Here is a 25476-nt window from a genome sequence, read left to right as displayed (position 1 = left end):
GAAAAGGCATTTGACAAAATTCAACATCCTTTCCTGTTGAAAATACTTCAAAGGATAGGAATACAAGGGAACTTCCTTAAAATGATAAAGGGAATATATGAAAAACCCACAGCTAATATCATTCTCAATGGAGAAAAACTGAAAACTTTCCCCCTAAGATCAGGAACAAGACAAGGATGTCCACTATCACCACTGTTATTTAACATTGTGTTGGAAGGTCCAGCCAGAGCAATTAGACAAGCAAAAGAAATACAAGGCATCAAAATTGGAAAGGAAGAAGTAAAACTCTCACTGTTTGCAGATGATATGATACTAAATGTCAAAAACCCTGAAAAATCCACAGCAAAACTACCAGAGCTAATGACTGAATACAGCAAAGTGGCAGGTTACAAGATCAACATTCAAAAACTTGTAGTGTTTCTATACACTAGTAATGAACAATCTGAGGGGGAAATCAAGAAACGAATTCCACTTACAATTGCAACTAAAAGAATAAAATACTTCGGAATAAATTTAACAAAAGAGACAAAAGACCTATACAAAGAAAACTACAAAAAACTGTTAAAAGAAATCACAGAAGACCTAAATAGATGGAAGGGCATACTGTGTTCATGGATTGGAAGACTAAATATAGTTGAGATGTCAATTCTACCAGATTGATCTACAGATTCAATGCCATACCAATCAAAATTCCAACAACTTACTTTTCAGGAATAGAAAAACCAATAAGCAAATTTATCTGGAAGGGCAGGGTGCCCCGAATTGCTAAAAGTATCTTGAGGGAAAAAAACGAAGCTGGAGGTCTCACACTACCTGACTTCAAGGCATATTATGAAGCCACAGTGGTCAAAACAGCATGGTACTGGCATAAAGATAGATATCTCAACCAATGGAATCGAATAGAGTACTCAGATATAGACCCTCTCATCTATGGACATTTGATATTTGATAAGGCAGTCAAGCCAACTCACCTGGGACAGAACAGTCTCTTCAATAAATGGTGCCTAGAGAACCAGATATCCATATGCAAAAGAATGAAAGAGGACCCATATCTCACACCCTATACGAAAGTTAACTCAAAATGGATCCAAGATCTAAACATTAGGTCAAGACCATAAAACAGTTTGAGGAAAATGTAGGGAAATATCTTATAAATCTTATCACTGGAGGCGGTTTTATAGACCTTATACCTAAAGCAAGAGCACTGAAGAAAGAAAGAAAGAAATGGGAACTCCTCAAAATTAAACACTTTTGTATATCAAAGAACTTCATCAAGAAAGTAAAAAGACAGCCTACACAATGGGAGACAATATTTGGAAACGACATATCAGATAAAGGTCTAGTATCCAGAATTTATAAAGAGATTGTTCAACTCAACAACAAAAAGACAGCCAATCCAATTACAAAATGGGAAAAAGACTTGAACAGACACTTCTCAGAAGAAGAAATACAAATGGCCAAAAGGCACATGAAGAGATGCTCAACGTCCCTAGCCATTAGAGAAATGCAAATCAAAACCACAATGAGATATCATCTCACACCCACCAGAATGGCCATTATCAACAAAACAGAAAATGACAAGTGCTGGAGAGGATGTGGAGAAAGAGGCACACTTATTCACTGTTGGTGGGAATGTCAAATTGTGCAACCACTGTGGAAGGCAGTCTGGTGGTTCCTCAAAAAGCTGAATATAGAATTGCCATATGACCCAGCAATACCACTGCTAGGTATCTACTCAGAGGATTTAAGGGCAAAGACACAAACGGACACTTGCACACCAATGTTTATAGCAGCATTATTTACAATTGCAAAGAGATGGAAACAGCCAAAATGTCCATCAACAGACAGTTGGCTAAATAAACTGTGACATTTACATACAATGGGATATTATGCAGTTTTAAGACAGAATAAACTTACGAAGTATGTAACAACATGGATGGACCTTGAGAACATTATGCTGAGTGAGACTAGCCAAAAACTGAAGGACAAATACTGTATGGTCTCACTGATATGAACTGACATTAGTGAATAAACTTGGAATATGTCGTTGGTAACAGAGATCATCAGGAGATAGAAATAGGGTAAGATAGTGGGTAATTGGAGCTGAAGGGATACAGACTGTGCAACAGGACTGGATACAAAAACTCAGATATGGACAGCACAATACTACCTAACTGTAATATAACTATGTTAAAACACTGAATGAAACTGCATTTGAGAATGATAGAGGGAGGAGGGCTGGGGATATAAATGAAATCCCAAAGAAAGATAGATGTTAAAGATTGAGATGGTATAATCTAGGAATGCCTCGAGTGTATAACAATAGTGAAATGTACAATGTACAAATTTTAAAAATGTTTTTGCATGAGGAAGAATAAAGGAATGTCATTATTGCAGGGTGCTGAAAATAGATGGTAATTAATATTTTAAAATGTCACCTTATGTGTGAGACTAAAGCAAAATATGTTTGTTTCAAAATTTATATTTTGACTAGAGCATTTCCTAATATAACTTATATAGTTTGATTGAACGTCATAAATACTTGGAATCTCAGGTAGGACATGAGATTTTGTTGGTTTGTCCAGAGTGATGCCCCCGATGAATCCCAGAGTGATTTGATCAGTGAGTGGAAAAGTACTTGCAAGCCCCCTTCGGGGAGTGGTGAGAGCGGGGAGAAATTCAACTTCCCCAAGTCGAATTCTTGATATTCTCACAAGCAGTGTGGACAACAAAAGCTACAGGCTGAGCCCCTAGTCTTGGGGTTTGTTCATATGAAACTTAACCCCACAAAGGATAGGTCAAGTCTACTTAAAATTTAGGCCTAAGAGTCACCCCCAAGAGAGCCTCTTTTGTTGCTCAGATGTGGCCTCTTCCTCCAGCCAACATGACGAGCAGTCTCACCACACTCCCCCTCTCTGCGTGGGACATGACTCCCAGGGGTATGGACCTTCCTGGTAACATGGGACAGAGATCCTGGAATGAGCTGAGACTCAGCATCAAGGGACTGAGAAAAACCCTAGAATGAGCTGAGAATTAACATCAAGGGATTGAGAGAACCTTCTCGACCAAAGGGGGAAGAGTGAAATGAGACTAAGGGTCAATGGCTGAGAGATTCCAAACAGAGTTGAGAGGTTATCCTGGAGGTTATTCTTATGCATTAAGTAGATATCACCTTGTTGTTCAAGATGTAGTGGAGAGGCTGGAGGGAATTGCCTGAAAATGTAGAGCTGTGTTCCAGTAGCCATGTTTCTTGATGATGATTGAACAATGATATAGCTTTCAGAATGTGACTCTGTGAATGTGAAAACCTTGTGTCTGATGCTCCTTTTATCTACCATATCAACAAAAGAGCATAACATCCATAAAAATAAATAATAGGGGGAACAAATGTTAAAATAAATTTAGTTTAAAATATTAGTGATAAATGAAAGCAAGGGGTAAGGGGTATGGTATGTATAACCTTTTTTTCTCTACTATCATTTTATTTCTTTTTCTGTTGTCTTTTTTATTTTTTTCTAAATCGATGCAAATGTTCTAAGAAATGATGAATACGCAACTATGTGATATTAAGAATCACTGATTATATATGTAGAATGGAATGATATCTTATTGTTCGGTTTGTTAATATTTTTTTTTAATTAATAAAAAAAAAATGCAACTTGACCAACAACTTAATATATAGCATTATGGGACCTGGAGTAGCGTACACTGCTAGGCTATGGCCAGAATCCTGACTCAAAAAAATTATAAGATAATAAATGTGCTTTGTTCTATCCTGCCAACTTTGTGGTCACGTATTATACAGCAATAGAAGAAAAAAAATACAATTGGTCAGGCTGATTAGGAAGGATTAGCTTCACTGGGATGGCCAAACCATAGCTGTAGGGCCACATGTTTATTTAAACCTTATTTAAATAGTAAATAATTTATGCTTCACTTAAACAGGAGTTGCGGCAGATTAGGGCCACAAGTGGTCCTTAAAAGGTTGATGCATAACTGTTTAACACTGAGAGAAAACATTTGCTATTACAAAACATGAGAAGGCTATACTGGAAAGCACTATGATTACTGAGTAATCTGAGATGCAATTACATTGTAGACAGCACCCTAAGAAAACAAAAGAACAGAAAAATACATTCAAAGCCATGAATTAAAATTGAGGTGGAAAAATTGTTGTAGCCCTCTCTGCTACAAACCCAAACAATATTCTCCACTAATTTTTCAATGATTAAAAATAAAAAGGTTAAAGGGACATAAAAATTAGTTGTACATAATTTTATTTTTTATTATTATTGTTTTTACATGGGCAGGCACTGGGAATCAAACCCGGGTCCTCGGGCTTGGCAGGCAAGCATTCTTACCTGCTGAGCCACCGTGGCCCACCTAATTTTATATTTTTTTATACTTAAATATATTATAGTCTAGTCTTGGGCCATTTTCAATTTTCCTCTTGTTACATCTTGATTTTCTACCTCACTTTTATTATTAAGTCATCTTCTCAGAGTAGAGTTCAAACAATGTGCTTTTGTAACATCTATTCTAGGTGATTTTTATGTTTAAGACTACTGAGAACTTCCCAAAAGAGATGGAGATGAGGGTGCAGTAGAGGTGGATTGTGGGATCTGGGAAGAAAGTGGGGTTTGCAATGATAGTAAGTCAGATGGACATCTTACAAAGCTACAAAATAGCAAAGACAGGGATAAAATAAACTGGAAGTGTTTTTCTATAACATAGAATACTAGAAGCATATATATTGCTTCCAATCAGATAGCTATCAACATGTTATAAAAATCATCAAATTTGCTAACTATGAAGATTTGGGGGATTCCCTAATACAGATTCTTTTCTCTGCCTCCAACCCATTCACAAACAACACACCACCACTAGTTCCAGTTCTCTCTACATGCAGCTTTTAGAAAGCACAGAAGGCAAGAAGGTGCTGAGAACATGTTTTCCCTAATGTGAACATGTTTTACTCTGATACGACACATATACGTATATGTATATGCATATGTCTATGCATATGACAATGTGTATATGTAAAGGCAAAATTCAAGCTTTCTTGAACTCTGACCTCTGGAGAATCATTTCATTTTATAAATTCATTTTATAAATGAGAAAAGAACAGCTGAAAGGAACAGATTCACCTGAGGTTAGTGTGGCAGAACATATATTAAAACACACTTCCCAGCTTCTTTCACTCTACCACTTCTTCTCCATTAGAGTAACAAGAGGACCCAAAGTTTTCTAATGTTGTTTCTGGGAATGGTCCAATCCTATCATTCTTAAAAAAACATAAAATGCAGAGATGCCTACATCACAATTTCCCCAAGCGACCACTAATGATTTTTATATTATCAATGCAAAAAGCAGCATACTTTTGTTGTGGCAACAGAAGACATATATGGTAGGCACAAGAAGTAGCAAAGATATTTTTAAACCTTAAACCAGTGAATGAGGTTGCTGTCCCTCACCATAAATTTCTAATTTTAAAATGTTAATTCATTAAGTTTAGAATACTGGTAAATTCAAGCCTTTTAGGGAAAGACCTGTAATTACTCAAGTAATCTGACAATACCAACTCCATGTAATTGTAACAGTTACTAAATACTGTTATCCATTCTAGGGAGTGGGGGAAATAAGGATACTTCTTAGCAAAAACAATACAGACAGAAGTTAGGAAACAGCTTCTAGTTTAATCACACCAAGGATTTCCAAAATAAAAATAACCTTCTGAAATAAAGAGTACTTATGACTCCAGAACTTCAATTCTAAAGGGCTTTAATAAATAAAAAGTCCCAGAGTTTCCAAACATCCATCAAAAGAGAATGAATAATCAGTCCCATCAGTGCTGGGGATAGTGGGCTAGGAGGAAACAGACGGAAGGTAAATAATCATCCTCTTTAATAAAGATGAAACACTGCTGCCTCAAATAACAACTCAAAACGTCACTTAATGGTATGAAAAGGCAGGAGAAAAATAACTGTCCATATTTGCCTTATATCCAGTTTTACACATTAAATGCCAACTGTGCTATTTAGGAATGGCTTGCTAAAACATTGAAAAAATGGAAGACTTCATCCTTATCGTAGACTGCCACTTCAGTAGAACATTCAGTGCACATGACTGGGTGATAGATTTCCTCCACTTCTGTCTCTGCCTGCTCTGTGGCATCTTCATGGCTGGATTTCATCTTCTTATGGCCCCGCCTCTTCTTCCTGTTCTCAGGGGTTTTGTATCTTAAAACCTCCTCTTTGTTTACAGAACAATTCATCACAAACATTGCTCTATATTGAGTTTTGTATGATTCATGCCTAAGAGGAAAATAAAATGGAGAATTTGGATTGTATGTTCTATTTTGGTATTTATTCAATTAGACAAAATTTGAGAACAAAAACTTACAGAAATATCAACCGAACTGAAGACACGGACAAGGTAGCAAATTTAAACAAATTTTAAGTGTTGTTTTTAAATATAGGAAAAAGTTTTCAAAGAATAATAGTATAGAGAATAAATGTATCTGCCTTTCTACTGGTATAAAAGTAATGTTCATCTCAGAAGAAAATATGATTTGCTCTTCAAACTTGGAAAAAGGAAAAAAAGTTGTTAGAAACCCGGCAGGTAATATTTAAATAATCTTTGACTATGTCTTTTCCTGTTATGGTCTGAGGCTCTGCCCTGCTCTCAATGCAGGTAGTTATAGTCTGGTTACCATTTTAGTAAATGCTACAGTTTTAAATGCTTAAAAAGCTTGATTTATAATATCTACTCTTGGCTTTACTCCACCAATCCAATAAATAAATAATGTTTTCTTTCCTCTCTTCTTACCTTTGTTATCTTCCTACCTCCTCACTTAGTACAGCACTCTTATTTCTTTGCTCTTAAACCTCATGCAACAGAAATCTGTATCTAGCTAAAAAGAGAGAACTTGGACTATCCATTCACTAGCTCCAAATTTAATCTCCAGCATCACAATTACCAGAAGTTTGGACTGTGCAGGCTGGCACTTCTCCAAGTACGACTACAATCCAACCTTTTAAAAATACATTCAATCATATTCTCCCATAGAGCCTCCAGAAGGAATGCAGCTCTGCTAGGCAGAATAGGCAAATCCATAAAGACAGAAAGTAGATTAGTGTTTGCCCAAGTTAGGGGCCGGGGTGGGAATGAAAAGAGAGTGACTGCTAATGGGTCTGGGTTTCTTCTGGAGGGGATGAAAATGCTCTAAAACTGCTTGTAGTGTTCATCACACAACTCTTTGAAAATTGAATATACTAAAAAACACTGGATTATTTACTTTAAATGGGTGAATTGTATGTGAATTATATATCAATACTCATTATATATTAAAAAAATATATTCAATCATAAATAGTTCTAGTTTCTTGTGCTTATGGTTTATGTACATGACTGTATCCATCTCATATCTATAAGCTCTTATCTCATGTTCACATGTGTATTTTCTTTTTTCTGTATTTCTTATGAATCAAAACAAATCATTTTTCTGAACTGTTTCCTTAAAGAATATTCCATTCTCCAGGATTTGTTTTTTCCTTATAAATCTTAAATCATTATTTCTCTAAACTTCAAAGTTTTGATTTAAGAAAAAAATTCACTTTCACTCCATCTTATTGAAATTCTGAATTAATATGAATACGATTATCACTGAGGTGAATTTCCACTGTCAGATCATAAAGCACTTCTTTTGGGTTGTAGGAAACCCACAATGTGGTTTAGTTGATAAGAGAAGCAACTTAAATACAAAGTCATTTTACTTTTTCCTTATTCTAGAAACATATTCCAGGTGTTACCTTATATGGAAAAAGCTTAAGAGTATATAAGGAGACCACAAAAATTAATTTCTATATATGGCCAGAAACCTCAAGCTAGCTAAAAAGAATAAACTAAAATTGGATTACCAATTAGTTCCCAGAATTAATCCACATCTATATCACTTAGTTTCAGTTAACTGCATTCAGAATATAGACTAAGCCAGGAACTTATAAGGCCACAAAAAAAGTGGGGGGGGAGGTAAGTCTGTATAGATTCGAAAGATTATGTCATTCACAGAATAGAAAAACTATTTATAACAAAACTATGTACAACCAAAATTAATTATATAAAGATTAGTCAGGTAGCACTAAGGATATGAGTACAAAACTTTATCAGGACTTCTGAATACTTCAAATTCTACTTCTAATTTAAATAAAGGCCATCAAGTTGTTCTTTGGTAGATATTACCTTTGGCAATCAAGGCATAGTGTGGTCATGCAGGCAGGGCAATTCAAGACAGCATCACTATTTGGAACAGGTTGTTGTTGATATGGCCGCTGTATTCCAAAACCATGGTAACTAGATCAAGAAAGAAAGGGAACATTAAAACCAGATCTTGTTTTTAATACCATTTTTCAATAAAAGGAATCAGTACTCCTGATTCTAGGGCTGGGACAGGGACTACACAAGATGAGCCTGGAGTATCATAGTGTAACAAAGTCACAAAGTAAGGAAGTGCTAAAAAAATTTAAAAGATGGGGCTATGTCAAACAGGCATAGCAATCAACCAAAGAGCTCTCAATGGCCAAAGGCGGCACAATTAAAGCAATCAAATAAAGTACTATTGAATTACAACCCAAAGTAAAAACAAATATCTTGAGTTCATGCCAATATAAATAAATGACTGAATAAGTGAGAGAGAACAGACAAATCTCCTACACAGAAGAATTCCAAATAAAGTATTTACATGCTCTACCCTCAAGGAGGTGGAGCATAACTGCCCACTCCTTAACTGTGAATTGCACATAATGACTTCCCTCCAGGATAGAGAGAGGGGAGGGAGTAACTTAACAGTGGAGAAAACTGACAAATGGTATCTCAGCCAGATCATTAAGGTCAACATTGTCACAAATCACATTGATAGTACATACTCTTGATATGAAATGATGAAAATGGTACTTTACCTCTGTGATCTTACTGACAAAAACTCATACCCCAATATAATCATGAGAAAAACAGCAGACAAATTCCAATAGAGGGATATCCTATAATAACTGACCAATACTCCTTTAAACCATTAAGATCATAAGAACAAGGAAAGTCTGAGAACAATCACAATCAAGTGTATGCCTCTAAGGAGTCTTAACAACTAAATGTAATATGGTATCCCGGATGGGATCCTGAATCAGAAAAAGACATTAGGTAAAACTAAAGAAATATAAATAAACTATAGCCTTTAGTTAATGTAATATATCAATATTGGTTCACTAATTGTAACAAATATACCATACTAATATAAGGTGTTAATATTAGAAGAAATTATGTATGTAAGGGGGTTAGGGGATTATATGGGAACTCTCTGTACTATCTGCTCAATTTTTTTGTTAATTTAAAACTGTTTTAAGAACATAAAGTCAATTAATTTTTTAAAACGAGCATTAAAGCCACATAAACAAAAAAGCATGTAAGCTCTAAGTGTATATGGATTTTTATTATACAAATTTTTCTTATTTCTCAATTCTAAGTGTCTGGCATATATAGTAAGTGTTCAAAAAAATATCAGAGATTGAAAGAATAAAGCATGAATCCAATTATAGAGGCATTAAAGTATTTAAAAAAAAAAAAGGCTTATGATAAACTCCTGAAAATACTGAACAACAAAAGCAAAGCATTAGGATTTAATTGACATTATATCCTAAACCCTTTCAATGTCTGCAGGGAAAATACTGAAAACATGTAGTACGGATTTTACAACTGTTGTTAAATACCTTGATATTTAACAAATTTCAAAGCCCAAACTCCAAAAAAGTACCTTATTCATTCACTCAACAGATATTTACTGTTTCCCCATTTAACGATATACAAGGTGCTAGGGATACAACATTGAAACATAATCACTCCCTTCATGGTACTTAAAATACAGTGAATTCATTATTAATCATCATTTAAAGTTGTTTTCTGTCATTTTAAAAAGCAACCATTCATGGGACATGACTCCCAGGGGTGTGGACCTTCCTGGAAACATCGGACAGAGATCCTGGAATGAGCTGAGACTCAGCATCAAGGGACTGAGAAAAACCCTAGAATGAGCTGAGAATTAACATCAAGGGATTGAGAGAACCTTCTCGACCAAAGGGGGAAGAGTGAAATGAGACAAAGTGTCAATGGCTGAGAGATTCCAAACAGAGTTGAGAGGTTATCCTGGAGGTTATTCTTATGCATTAAGTAGATATCACCTTGTTGTTCAAGATGTAGTGGAGAGGCTGGAGGGAACTACCTGAAAATGTAGAGCTGTGTTCCAGTAGCCATGTTTCTTGATGATGATTGAATGATATAGCTTTCACAATGAGACTCTGTGAATGTGAAAACCTTGTGTCTGATGCTCCTTTTAGCTACTATATCAACAGAAGAGTAGAACATATAGAATGAAAATAAATAATAGGGGGAACAAATGTTAAAATAAATTTAGTTTGAAATGCTAGTGATAAATGAAAGCAAGGGGTAAGGGGTATGGTATGTATAATCTTTTTTTTTCTCTATCATTTTATTTCTTTTTCTGTTGTCTTTTTTATTTTTTTCTAAATTGATGCAAATGTTCTAAGAAATGATGAATATGTAACTACGTCATGATATTAAGAATTACTGATTGTATATGTAGAATGGAATGATATCTTAATGTTTTGTTTGTTAATTTTTTTAATAAAAAAAGTTAAAAAAACAAAAACAAACAAAAAAAAGCAACCATTGCTTGAAGCACAAATGTAAGTAACAAATCAACAAAATTTATTTCTTCTCAAGTCTATGTAACAGCGAAAATACACCCCATCTTACTTCACCAACAAATTGTGTTACCAGTGTCAGCAGCTAGACTATGAGCTGCTTCACCATCTCATTATCACTTACAGCACTTATAATATTCATTTCACAAATGGGTGATAGAAAATATTTGCCAAATAAACGCAAGGAGCAGTTAGCTGGTGGAGGCAGTGAATGGGGGAAAGGAGAGGAGGTAAAAAAAGACAAGACGGGTAGTGGAGGTTAAAAGACAATATTCAAAGACTGCACAACAACATCAAAATTCCTCTGGGATTAATAAAAATACAGATTCTTGTATCATACTTGAAGCGAAAACCTCCTGGAGTAGGACCTAAGGGTCTGCATGTCAAACAATCTCCCCAGGTGATCCTGAAGCACACCAGGTTGGGAAAATACTGGGCAATGGTGATAAATTGCCTAGCTTTTTGTTTTATAATAAATCAGGCCCTAATTCAAAATCAAATTTGTTAAGAGCTAAAAAAAACAATTCAGGTGCTAATTAAACATTAACATTCAGTCTTCATCCACATAAATTCATAACCTCAAAATAATTTAAAATTTTGTCTATCTGAAAAAAAGTTAATTTTGTTTCTTGAATAGATTGATCACAGCAGTCTGAATTCAACAGAAGTTGTTTCAAAAATCAAATGTCTAACTGAAATTTGCTGATTATTTTCAAAACAAATGACTCAGCAGTTTTTCTCAAACTTCTGTGTTAATATGTGTGTTCATAAACAAATGTAAACATATACACATATATTCAAAATGTGAATGTTGTAAAAATCATGTTTTAGTCATTTTTTTCCTAAAGAATTTAAATATAACGTTTATAAGTTCTTACCCCCTTCTCTGTGCATCAACCCAGGCCTGATCTCTGTTATCTTTTTCGGGATCATAAAGTAATTCATCATTTGTTGGAATCCTGTGTTGTTTCTTTTTTTTCTTCTTAGTCACCTGTGCTAATTCTGAAAATGTTAAGGATATGGCTAAGTACCATGTCTAAAGTTAATATAGAACAAAGAATCTTCTTTAATACAGAACAAAGAATCCCATTTCCTAAATTACATATTTTTTCTTATTTATATTTTCCTAAAATTTTTTTAAAACCATTCCACCAAATAAAGTTCTTGTACATTAGTAAGACACTAATATGATATTGACAGAAGAGGCACAAAATATGTATTCACCAAACGTGGTAGGTATTTCAAGAACTGAGTTCAAATAATGAGAATTCAGAGTCTCAAAAAGCCAAGTATAGAAACTATTCTGAGATATCTAAGTTTCATATTGTAAAATGCTATTGAAATCTGAACAAAAATATTTGAAAACGAATGGAAAAAGAACTACAGCCATTCACACACTCAAATTTTTTAAATATATACTTTGGCAGATCAATATTTAGGTAATAATATAAAATATATAAAAATGTTACTTTACCATATAAATTTATCTTTGTATTCCAGTGTAATTACTGATAAAATGAAATTAGTTTTGGCTTGTATCATTTTGTTTGATTCCACTCGAATTTTATACTAATCAATTCTAAAGAACAGAGAAGCTGGTAGAAAATCAGCAAGTTAGGATTATTCTTCAGGACAGTAAAAACATAGAATGTACTTGCAAGAGTGAAAATAACTGTTGCTACTCTAAGGAACCTGAAGGAAGAAGCAGGCCCAGAGCCCTGGGGAGCAGAGGTACTGAATGAGGATGTAGGTTCCCTCTCTTCAAAGAGGCCCATGCAGGGCCCGTGTTGCTGCCCATGTCCTCACATGCCTGCATCAGCAACTAGTCTTAATTCTGCTTTTGCTTTCACATCAGTGATATGCAATTTCTTAGAAAGACAAAAGTCAGAGGGAATACTAATTTCAAATAATTATTAGGTAAATCTTTTCCATAAAATATAACTGCTAAATCTGATAAATACAAGTTATTTACCTGCTTTGTCTTCATCTTCAGAATCAGAATCAAAATATATATCATCATAGTACTTTGTAAGAGCGCCAACTTTCCCATTTCCTGAGGAAGGCCCTATTCAAATCAGAAGGGAAGTTTACAGACTAAACCATACATAATTCTTCCATTGCCTCCAAGTAGTAACAACTCCATCCCCAATCTCATTTGGATGAGAAATGCTTTCACAACAATGATTTATTGAATTCCTATGCTCTGTGCAATTATAAAGAACTCCATGTCCTTCCCTAAGTATTCCAAATCATGAGAAAACTATTCCCTCCCTTCCCATAAATCTAACAAAATAAATAGCCATACTTTCAGGTTACCGGCGTATCTCTACACTTCAGTCACGCAATGTGGAAATAGGGAATAAACATCTTGTTTTATGGGTCTTTAGGGAGAGAAGATTAGAACCCTACAGGAAGGCAGGAGAAATGAGTCAAAGGCACACTCTTCCTCTCCCCAGTTGTACCCAGCATCTAAACATTAAGTCATCACATGCCTAAATCCCCAATTATTCCTTGCAATTAACATCTGCTTTGGTTTTTTTGATGATGATAATGACGATGATTATGTATGTTTTCAGTTCTTAACAGTTAAGAACACACGGCGTATTAGGGGATGCAAGGGTAGTTCAGTGGTAGAATTCTCACCTGCCATGCAGGAACTCAGGTTCAATTCCCAGCCTATACACTTCCCAAAATCAAACAAACAAAAATTCAACAAATGGTGCTGAATTAACAGGATATTCACATGGAAAAAGAATGAAATGTGACCCCCGCCATACAACATACAAAAAATAATAATAATACACAGCATATTAACATGGAAACCAACACTGAGGCGTCTTACTTTCACATACCAGTTTTAGGGTCAGGTGTATTTTATATAAACACCAAGTATTAAAATAAAGCACTCATAGGTAAATCCACCAAACTACTCTTGAAGGAAATGCTCTACAGCCTGAAATGGAAGATGGCAACAACAGTATATAAGTTCCCCATGAGCACACAAATTTATAATAAAGTTAAATGCTAAGAACCAGCAACTGTGTGGCTTAATTCAGAAAGAATTTTTACTGGTTCTAGATTACCTAATGCCTTAAAATTCTAAATTATTTAAAAGTTGTTTCATTACTTACTAAAATGAGATAGGAATCTATGGTGACACATCATTAAATCTGCCATATCAGTGCTAGCTAACCCTAAAAATACTTCCATAAACTTGTATCTTTTTCATCCTGGAGTAAAAACTGCAAACAGATATTCTGTAAGTAAACAGTACAAAGCAGTTGCTTTCAAACAATACAGAAATTTTTTTTGCTAGTCATTCAAAGAAAATTCCAACTCAGACTGCCAAACTCAGTAAATATTTATGGAGGACTATGGTGATTTGGAACAGTATGTACCTCAGAAAATCATGTTCTTAAGGCTAATTCATTCCTGTGCGTGTAAACATATTCTAAGTAGAACCTTTTGTTTGTCTGTTTATTTGTTTGTTTTAGGGTGCATGCTCCGGGAATCGAACCCGGGTCTCCTGCATGGAAGGTAAGCATCTACCACTGAACCACCCATGCACACCCTTCTAAATAGAACCTTTTGATGAGGTTACTTCAGTTAAGGTATAGCCGAGAGTAGGTTTTAATCCTCTTACTGGAATCTTTATAAACCAGATGAATAAAGAGAGAGAGAGAAAGCCACAGAAGCAAGAAGCTAAAATTAACAAAACCCAGAGAAGGGAGAGACCGGCACACATCGCCATGTGACTTGCCATGTGACACAAGAGCCAAGAACTGCCAGCAGCCAATCTTTCAGAAAGAAAGCACTGCCTTGATGACACCTTGATTTGAACATTTTTCTCAGCCTCAAAACTGTAAGTTTGTGAGCTAATAAATTCCCATCATGAAAGCCATGCATTAGATGGTCTACTTTGAGCTGCCTAGCAAACTAAAACAAGCACCTACTAAAAGTGCTAGAGGTGCAACAGAGCACACATAGGCCCTGGTCTTCAATTAAATACATGAAGATTTGAAAATGTACCTGTTTCCAGGGAGGACAGCTTGTTCTCCATTGATTTTATGGTGGAATTTAATTCAGCTTCCATTTCTTTTTCAAATTCATCTTCACTAGATGATTCACTTTCTCCAGTGAGACATTCTCTGATAAGTTTTCGTTTCTGGTCAGGAGTTCCATGTAAAAGCACATCCACTTCATCTTCAGAACTAGTACACATTTAAATCAGAAGGAATATGAATATTAAAGAATTAAAATAATTTAAAACTCTCATAATCTCACTGCCCCATAATTTTAATATTTAAAAAATTACTAGGGCAGCACTAGCTTCCTATATTCTGGAGCAGCTAGAAGGAAAAATATGACAGGATTGTATGGTAGCCCATGACAAATTCTGGGATCTATCCTGTAACCACTTTTTGAAGAGTGCTTTGAAAACTACTGCTTTTTTTCTTTGTTTTGTATATACGTTATACTATACAATTAAAAAAAGTTTAAAAAAATAAGCCAGAAACAAAAAACAACAATGGTATGGTCACCTTTAGAAAACGCTTATAAGAAAACAGGGACCTAGATTGTAAGCTTTTAGAGCAGACAAATTAAGTCATTAAGTCCGGAGTGGTGATTATTATTTCTGGATTTTGAGGGCGTTTTATATATTTAACCTGATATTTAGAGATAAGAACGAAGCCAAACAGGTTGGGGTTAAAGTAATTCAGAACACAGGGATAAAGAAGACAGTGTTTATATTTTAGAACCACACATACTCTTTGAGACCAATGGAAGAAAGGTTTACTTGATCTGGAACTGAAATTTTCTGTAGTGCAGAAGCTAATTCAACCTATCTGCATAGCTCATTTGAACAACTGAAACACAGAGCACAGAATAAGAAAGAGGTCCTTTAATCCTGTATAGATTATTGTAATGCCTGGAAACATCCTAGAATATATTAAGCAAATACTCAAAAAGTACTGGCAAAGTCCCCTGAGGGAGGGAAGGAAGAATATGGAACTATTAAACCTTACCATCAGGGAATCCCCTGATATTGTATCAAACTTTAGGAATATCCAAATCAATAGGCCATGCCCTCCATCATGAAGCTACTCTTGTGAAGCTTATGTAGGTAGTGGAGAAGCTTAGACTACCTATAGGCATGCCTAGAGTTACTTCTGGAGGACCTCTGTTGTTGCTCAGATGTGGCCTCAGTCTCTCTAAGCTCAACTCTGCAAGTGAAATCATTGCCCGCCACCCTACATGGGACATGACATCCAGGGGTGAAAGTCACCCTGGCGACGTGAGAGATAACTTCCAGGGATGAATCCAGACCTGGCGCCATGGGATTAACAATTACATTCTGCCAAAAGGGGGACAAGAAGTGTAATTAATAAAGTATCAAGGGATTGAGAATGAGCTGAGACCAAGCATCAAGGGATTGAGAAAACCTTCTCGACCAAAAGGGGGAAGGGTGAAATGAGACAAAGTGTCAAGGGCTGAGAGATTCCAAACATAGCCAAGAGGTTATCCTGGAGGTTATTCCTACACATTAAGTAGATATCACCTTGTTATCCAAGATGTAATGGAGAGTCTGGAGGGAACTGCCTGAAAATGTAGAGCTGTGTTTCAGTAGCCATGTTTCTTGATGCTGACTGTATAAGGATATAGCTTTCACAATGTGACTGTGTGACTGTGCAAACCTTGTGTCTGATGCTCCTTTTATCCATCTTGTCAAAAGACGAGTAAAACAGATAGAATAAAAATAAATAATAGGGGGAACAAATGTTAAAATAAATTTAGTTTGAAATGCTAGTGATCAATGAAAGGGAGGGGCAAGGGGTATGGTATGTATAATTTTTTTTTCTGTTTTCATTTTATTTTTCTGTTGTTTTTTTACTTCTTTTTCTGAATTGATGCAAATGTTCTAAGAAATGATCATGATGATGAATATGTAACTATGTGATGATATTGTGAATTACTGATTATATATGCAGAACTGAATGAGCATATGTTAAGAATGTTTGTGTTTCTTTCTGGTAATATATTTTTTTAATTAATAAAAAAAAATTTATCTGGAAGGGCAGTGTGCCCCAAATAGCCAAAAATATCCTGAGAAAGAAAAATGAAGTTAGAGGTTTCCTACTGAAAACAAAATAAAATAAAATAAAGTATCAGTGGCATAGAGTTCAAATAGAGTCAAGAGGCTACTCTGGAGGTTGCTCTTACACAAGCTTCAGTTAGACCTTGCTACCTACCATAACATGCCAACCCCTAACTAGGACCATTCCAGCCAATCCTAAAGAACACCTAGGGCAATATATAAGATTCCACAAGGGTTCCAGACACTAGTGTAACTTCTCAGAAATCTACAACCTTCAGATGGGACCCTGCTGCAGATAAGTCCTGAAACCTAGCACAGCCTCTCCAGAACATCAGATAGTTCCATCTCCCTATCCCGTATTAGTGACAGACGCTTCCAAAATCAAAAATTTAGAATTGCCATAGCCCAAATACCCTAAGGAGAGGTATGGAAATTTCAAAGGTGATGGTGGAATTATATATAGAAGATAGGACTTAACAAATGAATATGAATGCTGAATCACTAAATTGATATCTCTTTTAGTCTGCAGTTATTTTAGAACAGCTAGAAGTAAAAACCTAAAATTGTGAAAGCGTAACCCACGTCAAAGTCTGAAATATGTTCTACAACTAATTGTGGTGCTGTGCTTGGAAATTTATAGTTTTGTACATATATTATTTTTCACAAAAAAAGAAGGAAAAAAGTCGACTGTGATGATAAAAAAAAGTATTAAGCCCTCTAACCTCCTATATTCTGGAGCAGCTAAAAGGAAAAATATGAAAGGATCATATGGAAGCCCATGACAAACTCTGGGATCTATCCTGTAACCACTTATTGAAGAGTGCTTTGAAAACTACTGCTTTTTTTATTTCTTTGCTTTGTATATATGTTACACTATACAAAAAAAAAAAGTTTAAAAAAATAATTACTAGGGCAGGCCATGTTTGCTCAGTGGCAGAGTTCTCGCCTGCCATACTGAAGACCAGGGTTCAATTTCTGGTGCCTGCCCATGCAAAAAAAAATTTACAAGATTGCATTTGATACATCTATCATACCACATGCAGCTTTTCTCACTTCATACAGCAACCATTTCTGCATATTTCAAAATATATTCTTTTTCCCTGTTCTTGAATTGTTTATACTCCTGTTAGACTAGCAGACTAGAAAAAATTTTAAACATAGTTTAAGGGAGGGTACCTAAAATATAGTTGTTTCATTCCACTCTTAACCTTGCTGCCAAAAATGTCCTTCCTAAAGAATTCTGATCATGTCATTATCCAACTTAGACCTTCAATTGGCCAAATCTCTGAGAATAGCATTGAAAACAGCCTTCCACAATCTGGCTCCAACTTATCTTTTCAACTTCACCTTTCACTATTATTCTTTCTCTACCCCAACTGGAGCAACTGGCAGAGATTGCAGCTAAATATTTCTCAATGCAAAGGACAGCCTCCCACAATCAAGAATTATCCAGACCAAATGTAAATGGAGTTAAAGTTCAGAAATTCTCACATGCCCTATACTGCAGTGTTTCCAAAGTGTTGGATGCAAGAGACAATTTTAAGCAGTACCAGGAACTAACAACTTACATGTTGATGGGAATGTAAAATGGTAGGCACTGTGGAAAACAGTTTGGTAGTTCTTTAAAAACTAACATGCAACTACCATACAACCCAGCAACTGCACCAACGGGCATTTATTCTAGTGAAATGAAACTTATGTTCACACAAAAAACTATTCATGGGCCTTGTGTGTGATGCTCCTTTTATCCAGGGTATGGGCAGATGAGTAAAAAAATAAGGGACACATAGATAACAGGGGAGACTGGGGGTAAAAAAAAAAATCAGATGGAAATACTAGTGGTCAATGAGAGGGAGGGGTAAGGGGTATGGGATGTATGGGTTTTTTTTCTTTTTATTCTTTTTCTGGAGTGATGTAAATGTTCTGAAAAGCTCTTTCGAGATACATATTTTGTCTTATTTTTTCTACCATACCCTAAGCCTGCAGAAGTTAAGGCTCTTGTGGCTGACCTCTGGAGTCAAGTAGTAAATAACAGGTACTCAAAGTCTGTGCAATATTCCTTATTCCCTCGTATTTCTTAATGGAAGTTTGGTCTTCAAGATGGGCATTTCATGCCCCGTGAACCTCACAACAAACTTACAACACAGTTACTGTATGTCCATTATACAGGTGAAAAACCGAGAATAAGTAACTTGCCTTAGGTCACTCCGCTAGCAAGCTGCAGAGACACGATTCGGTCTCACCGCTTTTGAAGATTTACACGTAGCCCCACCCCACCCCCCACCCCCACCCCCACCCCACCCCCACCGTGATTTCCGTAATATCGACCTGCCCCGCGGCGATATCGGCCCCGCCTCCCGGGGCTGCGCGATCCCCACCAGGAAGCTCCCTCAGTCTCCGACAGGAAACCGCTGGGCACGTCGGGCGACCGAACTCCAGGACCCAGAGTCCGCACAGGCCCAGCAGGCGCAGCAAGAGGAGGAGGAGGAGAAGGCCCGGCCGTGGTCGGAGCCTCGGGGACTGGGGCGGGACGGGGGCCCACCTGCTTAGAGCCGGCTCTTCGTCGCTGGGCTCTTCAACCGCATAGGGGTCATAATCATCCAAGAGCTTGTTCATGGTGGCCTCCACCCGCCGACACAGTCCACAGGCGGTGGGCAGAGGATGTTTACTCCGCCGTTCCCTTCCCTAAAGCGTCGCCGACTCCACTTCCGCCGCACGACCGCGTCCTTCCTGCGCACATGCGCAGACAGGCCCTGCGAGGGGAATCTGTCCCAGTGTAGCACGGTTATCCTCCGTGGGTTGTGCTTACAGGGAACTAACAATTCCCTTAATCCTCCCAAGATAGTCATTGGTACCCTCCTAAGTGGCAGTCTCTGAGGTAAACACTCGATATGTAGTGTCACATTTCACCTGCGTGAGGTGTCTTGAAGCAGAAATCTAGATGCTGAGGGATATGAACCCTGAAGCCAGTCGTCCCTAGATGCTGATACCCGATCTCTCTCTACACTCCTGGCCTCAAGCTCTTTCTTCTAGTTTGCTAACTGCCAGAATGCAACACACCAGAGGCAGATTGGCTTTGAATAAAAGGGGATTTATTTCATTAGTTCTTCAGAAGAAAGGCAGCTAACTTTCAACTGAGGTTCTTCCTTATGTGGGGGGCACATTTGATCTTGCTGGCCTTCTCTCCAGGCCTCCAGGCCAACAATTTACCCGGGATTGATTCCTTTCTGCATCTCCAAAGGCCTGGGCTGAGCTACGAGTGCTGAGATGAGGTATGCCAAGCTGCTTGGGCTGTGCTGCATTGTGCTCTCTCATTTAAGCACCAATTAATTAAGTCAAACATCATTCATTGCAGCAGGCATGCCTCCTAGCCGACTGCAGATATAATCAGCAGGTTCACCTACCATTGGCTCATGTCCACAGCAACAGAACTAGGTGCCTTCACCTGGCCAAGTTGACAGCTGAATCTAACTACCACACCCTTCTGCATTCTTTCACTGAGCAGCTTGCTGCCTCACTTTTACACTACTCACTCCTCTCTGTCTGACTTCAGCCCCAGCTGTCTACCAAAAAGTTGCTAGGCTGTCACCAGTCACCTCCATGGCCTTTTCTCAGTCCCAACCTTTTCTTAGCACTCATCGGATCCCATTCTGTACTTGAGAAGATGAGGCAGATGACAAACTCTTGATCATGAGATCACTTCCTTCTCTATGTCTGTACCAGCCTGTACTCAGTTTCCTGCCTTCTACCCAGACATTTCTCTTGCTCATGATCCCATCCAGATGACACATATCTTTGGTCCCTGTGCTCTCTTCTGATAATATCTTGGATTTTCAATTACCTGCTGCACCACTGGTAACTCAAAGTCCCATTCAAACCTGATTCAACATTTTCCACTCCATTCCAATTTCTCAGCCAAAAGTTACTTGTGACACATGATTTCTGCTCATGTCACTTCCTGCATCCTCACAACTACTATAAGCTGAAAGTCTTGAAATCGTGCTTGACTCCTTTCTCTGCCCCTTTATAGGTCCTCAATTCCCAAGTCTTGCAAATTTCTTTTCAGCCTGTCTCATCCACACCCCATTTCCCCACCCCTTACTGTGCTGGTTTGAAAGGATGTATGCCCCCTAAGAAAAGACAAGTTTTAATATAAATCCCATTTCCTAAAGGTAGAATAATCCCTATTCAATACTGTATGTTTGAAACTGTAATCAGATCATCTCCCTGAATGATGGGATTTAGTCAAGAGTGGTTGTTAAACTGGATTAAGGGACGACATGTCTCCACCCATTTGGGTGGGTCTTGATTGGTTTATTGGAGTCCTATAAAAGAGGAAATATTTTGGAGAATGAGAGATTCAGAGAGACTCAGAGAGAGCAGAGAATGCTGCAGCACCACGAAACAGAGAGTCCACCAACCAGTGACCGTTGGAGATGAAGAAGGGAGACACCTCCCGGGGAGCTTCATGAATTAGGAAGCCAGGAGAGAAAGCTAGCAGATGATGCCGTGTTCACCATGTGCCCTTCCAGCTGAGAGAGAAACCCTGACTGTGTTCGCCATGTGCCTTCTCACTTGAGAGAGAAACCCTGAACTTCATCGGCCTTCTTGAACCAAGGTATCTTTCCCTAGATGCCTTTGATTGGACATTTCTTTAGACTTGTTTTAACTGGGACATTTTCTCGGCCTTAGAACTATAAACTAGCAACTCATTAAATTCCCCTTTTAAAAGCCGTTCCGTTTCTGGTAATTGCATTCCAGCAGCTAGCAAACTAGAACACTTACCTTGACTGTTAATATAGTCTAATTGACAGCTTTGCTTTGTTCTTTTCCCCTCTACAATCCATGCTATTGTCCACTGGCAGAGTAATCCACAACACAGCTCTGCTCTGGCTGATTTCCCTCCTAAAAAGTCTTAATGTTTCACCTTTACCCGCTGAATCTGTTCACCTTAGCCTGCAGTATCCTCAGCCTTCCACTATATAGTTCAATTCATCCTGCCAAACTACCCACTACACCCCTATACATACCCAGTATGATTTTCTGATTCCAGAATATTTTATGCCTTTTCACCACTAAGTCTTTGCTAATGCTATTCCCTTGAAATACCACCCCTCCTACTTGTATTTTCAACTGTTCAAACCCTACCTGTCATCCAAGATCCACCTACAAGCACCAGATGGGTCAATAGTTGGATGGAATGACCATAAGGATACCTTCCACACTGTACCTCTTCTATGATGCCTTTTCAGATTCTCCTTCTACATGGGATCTTTTCCAGCTTTGAGCCTTTATAACATATTATACTACTCTCATGCCATGTATTTCTCTGGTTTTCAACTGTTGTTCCACCGAACTCTTTTGGGAGGTACAATATTCTCCCTTGAGTCACAGTGATGTGATGGAGCTACTTAGTGGGATGCCTTTTTTTTTTTCTGGGACTCCTGGCCCTATTTAGGGGCACATCCTTACGTTCTATAATGAATGAATCCATAAAAACGGGACCAGTTACATTCTTGCTCCCATCTAATTAAAATTAAGAGTTAGTGATTCTATATGACTGCTGTGTCATCATATTGATGTTTCTTTTAGTCTCTAGTGTCTTGGAGCAGCTAGAAAGAAAAACCTAAAATTGTGGAACTGTAACCCGTACCAAATTCTGAAATCTGTTCTGTAAAAATTTGGTACAATGTACCTTGAATTTTCTTTTTTTTTTTTTTTCACGTGGACAGGCACCGGGAATTGAACCCAGGTCTCGGGCATGGCAGGTGAGAGTTCTGCCGCTAAGGCACCGTCGCACTACCCTATACCTTGAATTTTATTGTTTTTTCTATATAGGTCATATTTCACAATAAAAAATGTTAAAAAAAAAAAGAGTTAGTGATTCTAGAGAATTGACTGGTGTTCCTAGGACTTGTAACAGGGCAAGTAAACTCAGGGGCTGAAGCTGCCATTTTGAGGTGGCTCTTTGGGGGTTATATGTGATAATGAGCAAGCAAAGAGAAGCAGGAAGATGGGACAGAGAGAAAAGCAGAGAGGTTTCCTGCAACTCCCTTGTCTAAAACAGTCCTTACCCCTAACTTCTACTCTGTAGCACATCTTCCAATCCCTTAATCTGCTTTTTTCCCCCTTTTACCTCATATTACTTATTTGTTTGCTTACTCTCTTGTCTTCTTGCTCTGCTGGTCTATTGCTACACAGAAAACCACACTGTAGATACCCAGGGCCAGAGCCCCTCCTCTGTATTGAGAATAAATCACTGAACATAGCTGCCTACATAATAACCAAGACAGAAATTAAGGCATCGACTCTCCTCGGGAGGAAGGGTGGAAAAATGTATACATGGTATCATAAACAAAGCATTAAAACTCCACTCCTTTGATCACTGTTTGTGTGAATATGTGATGATAAAAGAAAACCTTTTCATGCAATTTAGCTCTCCTGGCTTTCTTGGGTGATGTACGAATGGTGGAGGGGGTGGGCCCATTCAGAGAGTGAAGGGAGCACCCCCCAGGGAGCAGGAAGTGGAAACTCAGAAAAGGCCAGAGTGGAAGCAAGAGGAGAGATGTTCCAACTAGCTGATATTAAGTTTCCCTTTTACTTGATGGGGAGGGGGTCTTAGAAAGTGGGGAACAGATGTGCATTGATTACCATGGTCTGCTTATCTACTCTGATAAACTCTCTGGGACCCAAACTGGTTTATCCCCAGGTGTTGCCTGTCTGCAGTTCTGTAGGTGCCTCCCATTGTTCTGCCTTCTAAGAAAGACCTGCAGATCAACTGGTTTTGTCTTCTAGAAAAATCCTTCTTGGAAAGGGCTCTTCTCCCGGCAAAACTCTCCAGTGGCTACCACTGGTTTATTTTGTCAGGAGGGCTAGTAGCCTCCGTCAGTCATTTTGTTCCATTTTTTATTTTCATTTGTCTGGTGTTTCTTTTCGTGATTGCACTGAGGTTCATTGGGTAGCTGGCCCTTGGAGTGCAGTTACTCTCTCCAAGCTGGGATGTCCATTATTGTTACTTTCAGTCTCAGTTCACTAGAAAGAGCCCCACTGCTATCTTATTCTCCTTTCTTTGCTGACCTGTAAGGCTGGGAACCTGGAGCAGGCACCATTTGAGTTTTCTCCAGATGGTTCTTGTGCAGGTTTGAAAGGATGTATGTCCCCTAAAAAAGCCACATTTTAATCTAAATCCCATTTCAAAAAGCCAGAATAATCCCTATTCAATACTGTATGTTTGAAACTGTAATCAGATCATCTCCCTGGATGATGTGATTTAGTCAAGAGTGGTTGTTAAACTGGATTAGGTGACGACATGTCTCCACTCATTTCGGTGGGTCTTGATAAGTTTCTGGAGTCGTATAAAAGACGAAACATTTTGGAGAATGAAGGAGATTCGGAGAGAGCAAAGAATGCTGCAGCACCACGAAGTAGAGAGTCCACGAGCCAGCGACCTTTGGAGATAAAGAAGGAAAACTCCTCCCGGGGAGCTTCATGAAATTAGAAGCCAGGAGAGAAAGCTAGATGATGCCGTGTTCGCCATGTGCCCTTCCAGCTGAGGGAGAAGCCCTGACTGTGTTCACGGTGTGCCTTCTCACTTGAGAGAGAAAACTTGAACTTCACTGGCCTTCTTGAACCAAGGTATCTCTCCCTGGATACCTTTGATTGGACATTTCTATAGACTTGCTTTAATTGGGACATTATCTCAGCCTTAGAACTGCAAACTAGCAACTTATTAAATTCCTGTTTTTAAAAGCCATTCCATTTCTGGTATATTGCATTCCGGCAGCTAGAAAACTAGAACAGTTCTGTAAGTCTTGGCTCTGTAAGTCAACCTTAGTTCCCTAAAAGTGCCTGGTCACATCTGATTAAGTGAGCATCATTCTCCAGCATGGCCTTTCAGTCACAGCTTTGATTCTAGAACCCAGGTCTCCTGTTATGTCCTGTTAACTGGAAGGAAAGATTCTGACTAAACCTATGAGAATCATTATTTTGCCATAAAAATAAGAATATTCAATATGAGTTTCCAAATTCTGGAAGGTCCAGGAAGGGAGGAAAAGATGAACGTTTCATGAATTATAGACAGCCTCAGTGAAGAGAGTAAGGGATTCTGTGGATCTAGAAAATAAAATATCAACAATAATCCAAACAGAACTATAATCATGTTTTATCAGTTCCTTAGGTCCTGGGTAGTTAGTTCTCATTCCACTTGATCTTGTGTGAGTAATCTCATCACCCATCAACGTCTCCAAAGAATTCTGGAATCCTGGCTTAGCCCAGTGTTGGAGTCTCAGGTTATTTGAGTGAGGTCAGCAGAAGCCTGTGCCCAGAGTCCCTGGCATGGCCCTTCCCACGGGTCTCTGAGACAGTCCTTTTTCTTGAGACACCTGGCCTGCAGCTGATTGCTCATGTTGACAGGGAAGTATTAGAATGAAAACTGTCTGAAGGGCTTCCCAGCCCTGTGGAATTCCTTCAGGATGTGCTGCATGTCTGCACTGGCTTTACAGTCCTTTCCATCCATGGCGAGCATGCCCAGGTTTTTGGCCCTGAACTTGACAAGGTCTGTGATCTTGCCGTGGGCAATCCTTGCTGATTCAGACAAAATATTCCTGGT

At 38.0% G+C, this 25476-nt stretch overlaps 1 protein-coding gene across 2 annotated transcripts; it reads right to left on the bottom strand.

Moving 5' to 3' along the window:
* Window positions 1–5764: 5764 nt before the first annotated feature.
* Window positions 5765–19602, bottom strand: EAPP (E2F associated phosphoprotein). 2 transcript variants are annotated; one of them, XM_077126974.1, is made up of 6 exons: window positions 19411–19600; window positions 14801–14982; window positions 12744–12836; window positions 11650–11773; window positions 8241–8351; window positions 5765–6314 (listed from the first exon to the last, which is right to left on the bottom strand). In XM_077126974.1, the coding sequence occupies exons 1-6, from the start codon at window positions 19482–19484 to the stop codon at window positions 6038–6040; spliced, it is 861 nt and encodes a 286-aa protein (XP_076983089.1). In that variant the 5' UTR covers window positions 19485–19600; the 3' UTR covers window positions 5765–6037. The 2 variants fall into 2 exon arrangements, with proteins under 2 accessions (XP_076983089.1, XP_076983090.1); XM_077126975.1 differs by lacking the exon at window positions 11650–11773 and having other exon boundaries at window positions 6181–6314; window positions 19411–19602.
* Window positions 19603–25476: the final 5874 nt, after the last annotated feature.

Source organism: Tamandua tetradactyla, chromosome 14 (genome assembly GCF_023851605.1).
Source record: "Tamandua tetradactyla isolate mTamTet1 chromosome 14, mTamTet1.pri, whole genome shotgun sequence".
In the NCBI taxonomy this organism is placed as follows: domain Eukaryota; kingdom Metazoa; phylum Chordata; class Mammalia; order Pilosa; family Myrmecophagidae; genus Tamandua; species Tamandua tetradactyla.
Note: the sequence above shows the minus strand (reverse complement) of the source record. Positions and strands in the feature narration are given on the sequence as shown.

Excerpts from the sequence above, each read along its gene's own strand:
- EAPP (XM_077126974.1), bottom strand. The coding sequence starts at position 19,484 with ATGAACAAGCTCTTGGATGATTATGACCCCTATGCGGTTGAAGAGCCC. Across the intron at positions 8,352-11,649 it reads GTTGATGCACAGAGAAGGGG|TTACCATGGTTTTGGAATAC; the intron begins GTAAGAACTTAT and ends TTCTTGATCTAG. Across the intron at positions 6,315-8,240 it reads CTATGCCTTGATTGCCAAAG|GCATGAATCATACAAAACTC; the intron begins GTAATATCTACC and ends TTTTCCTCTTAG.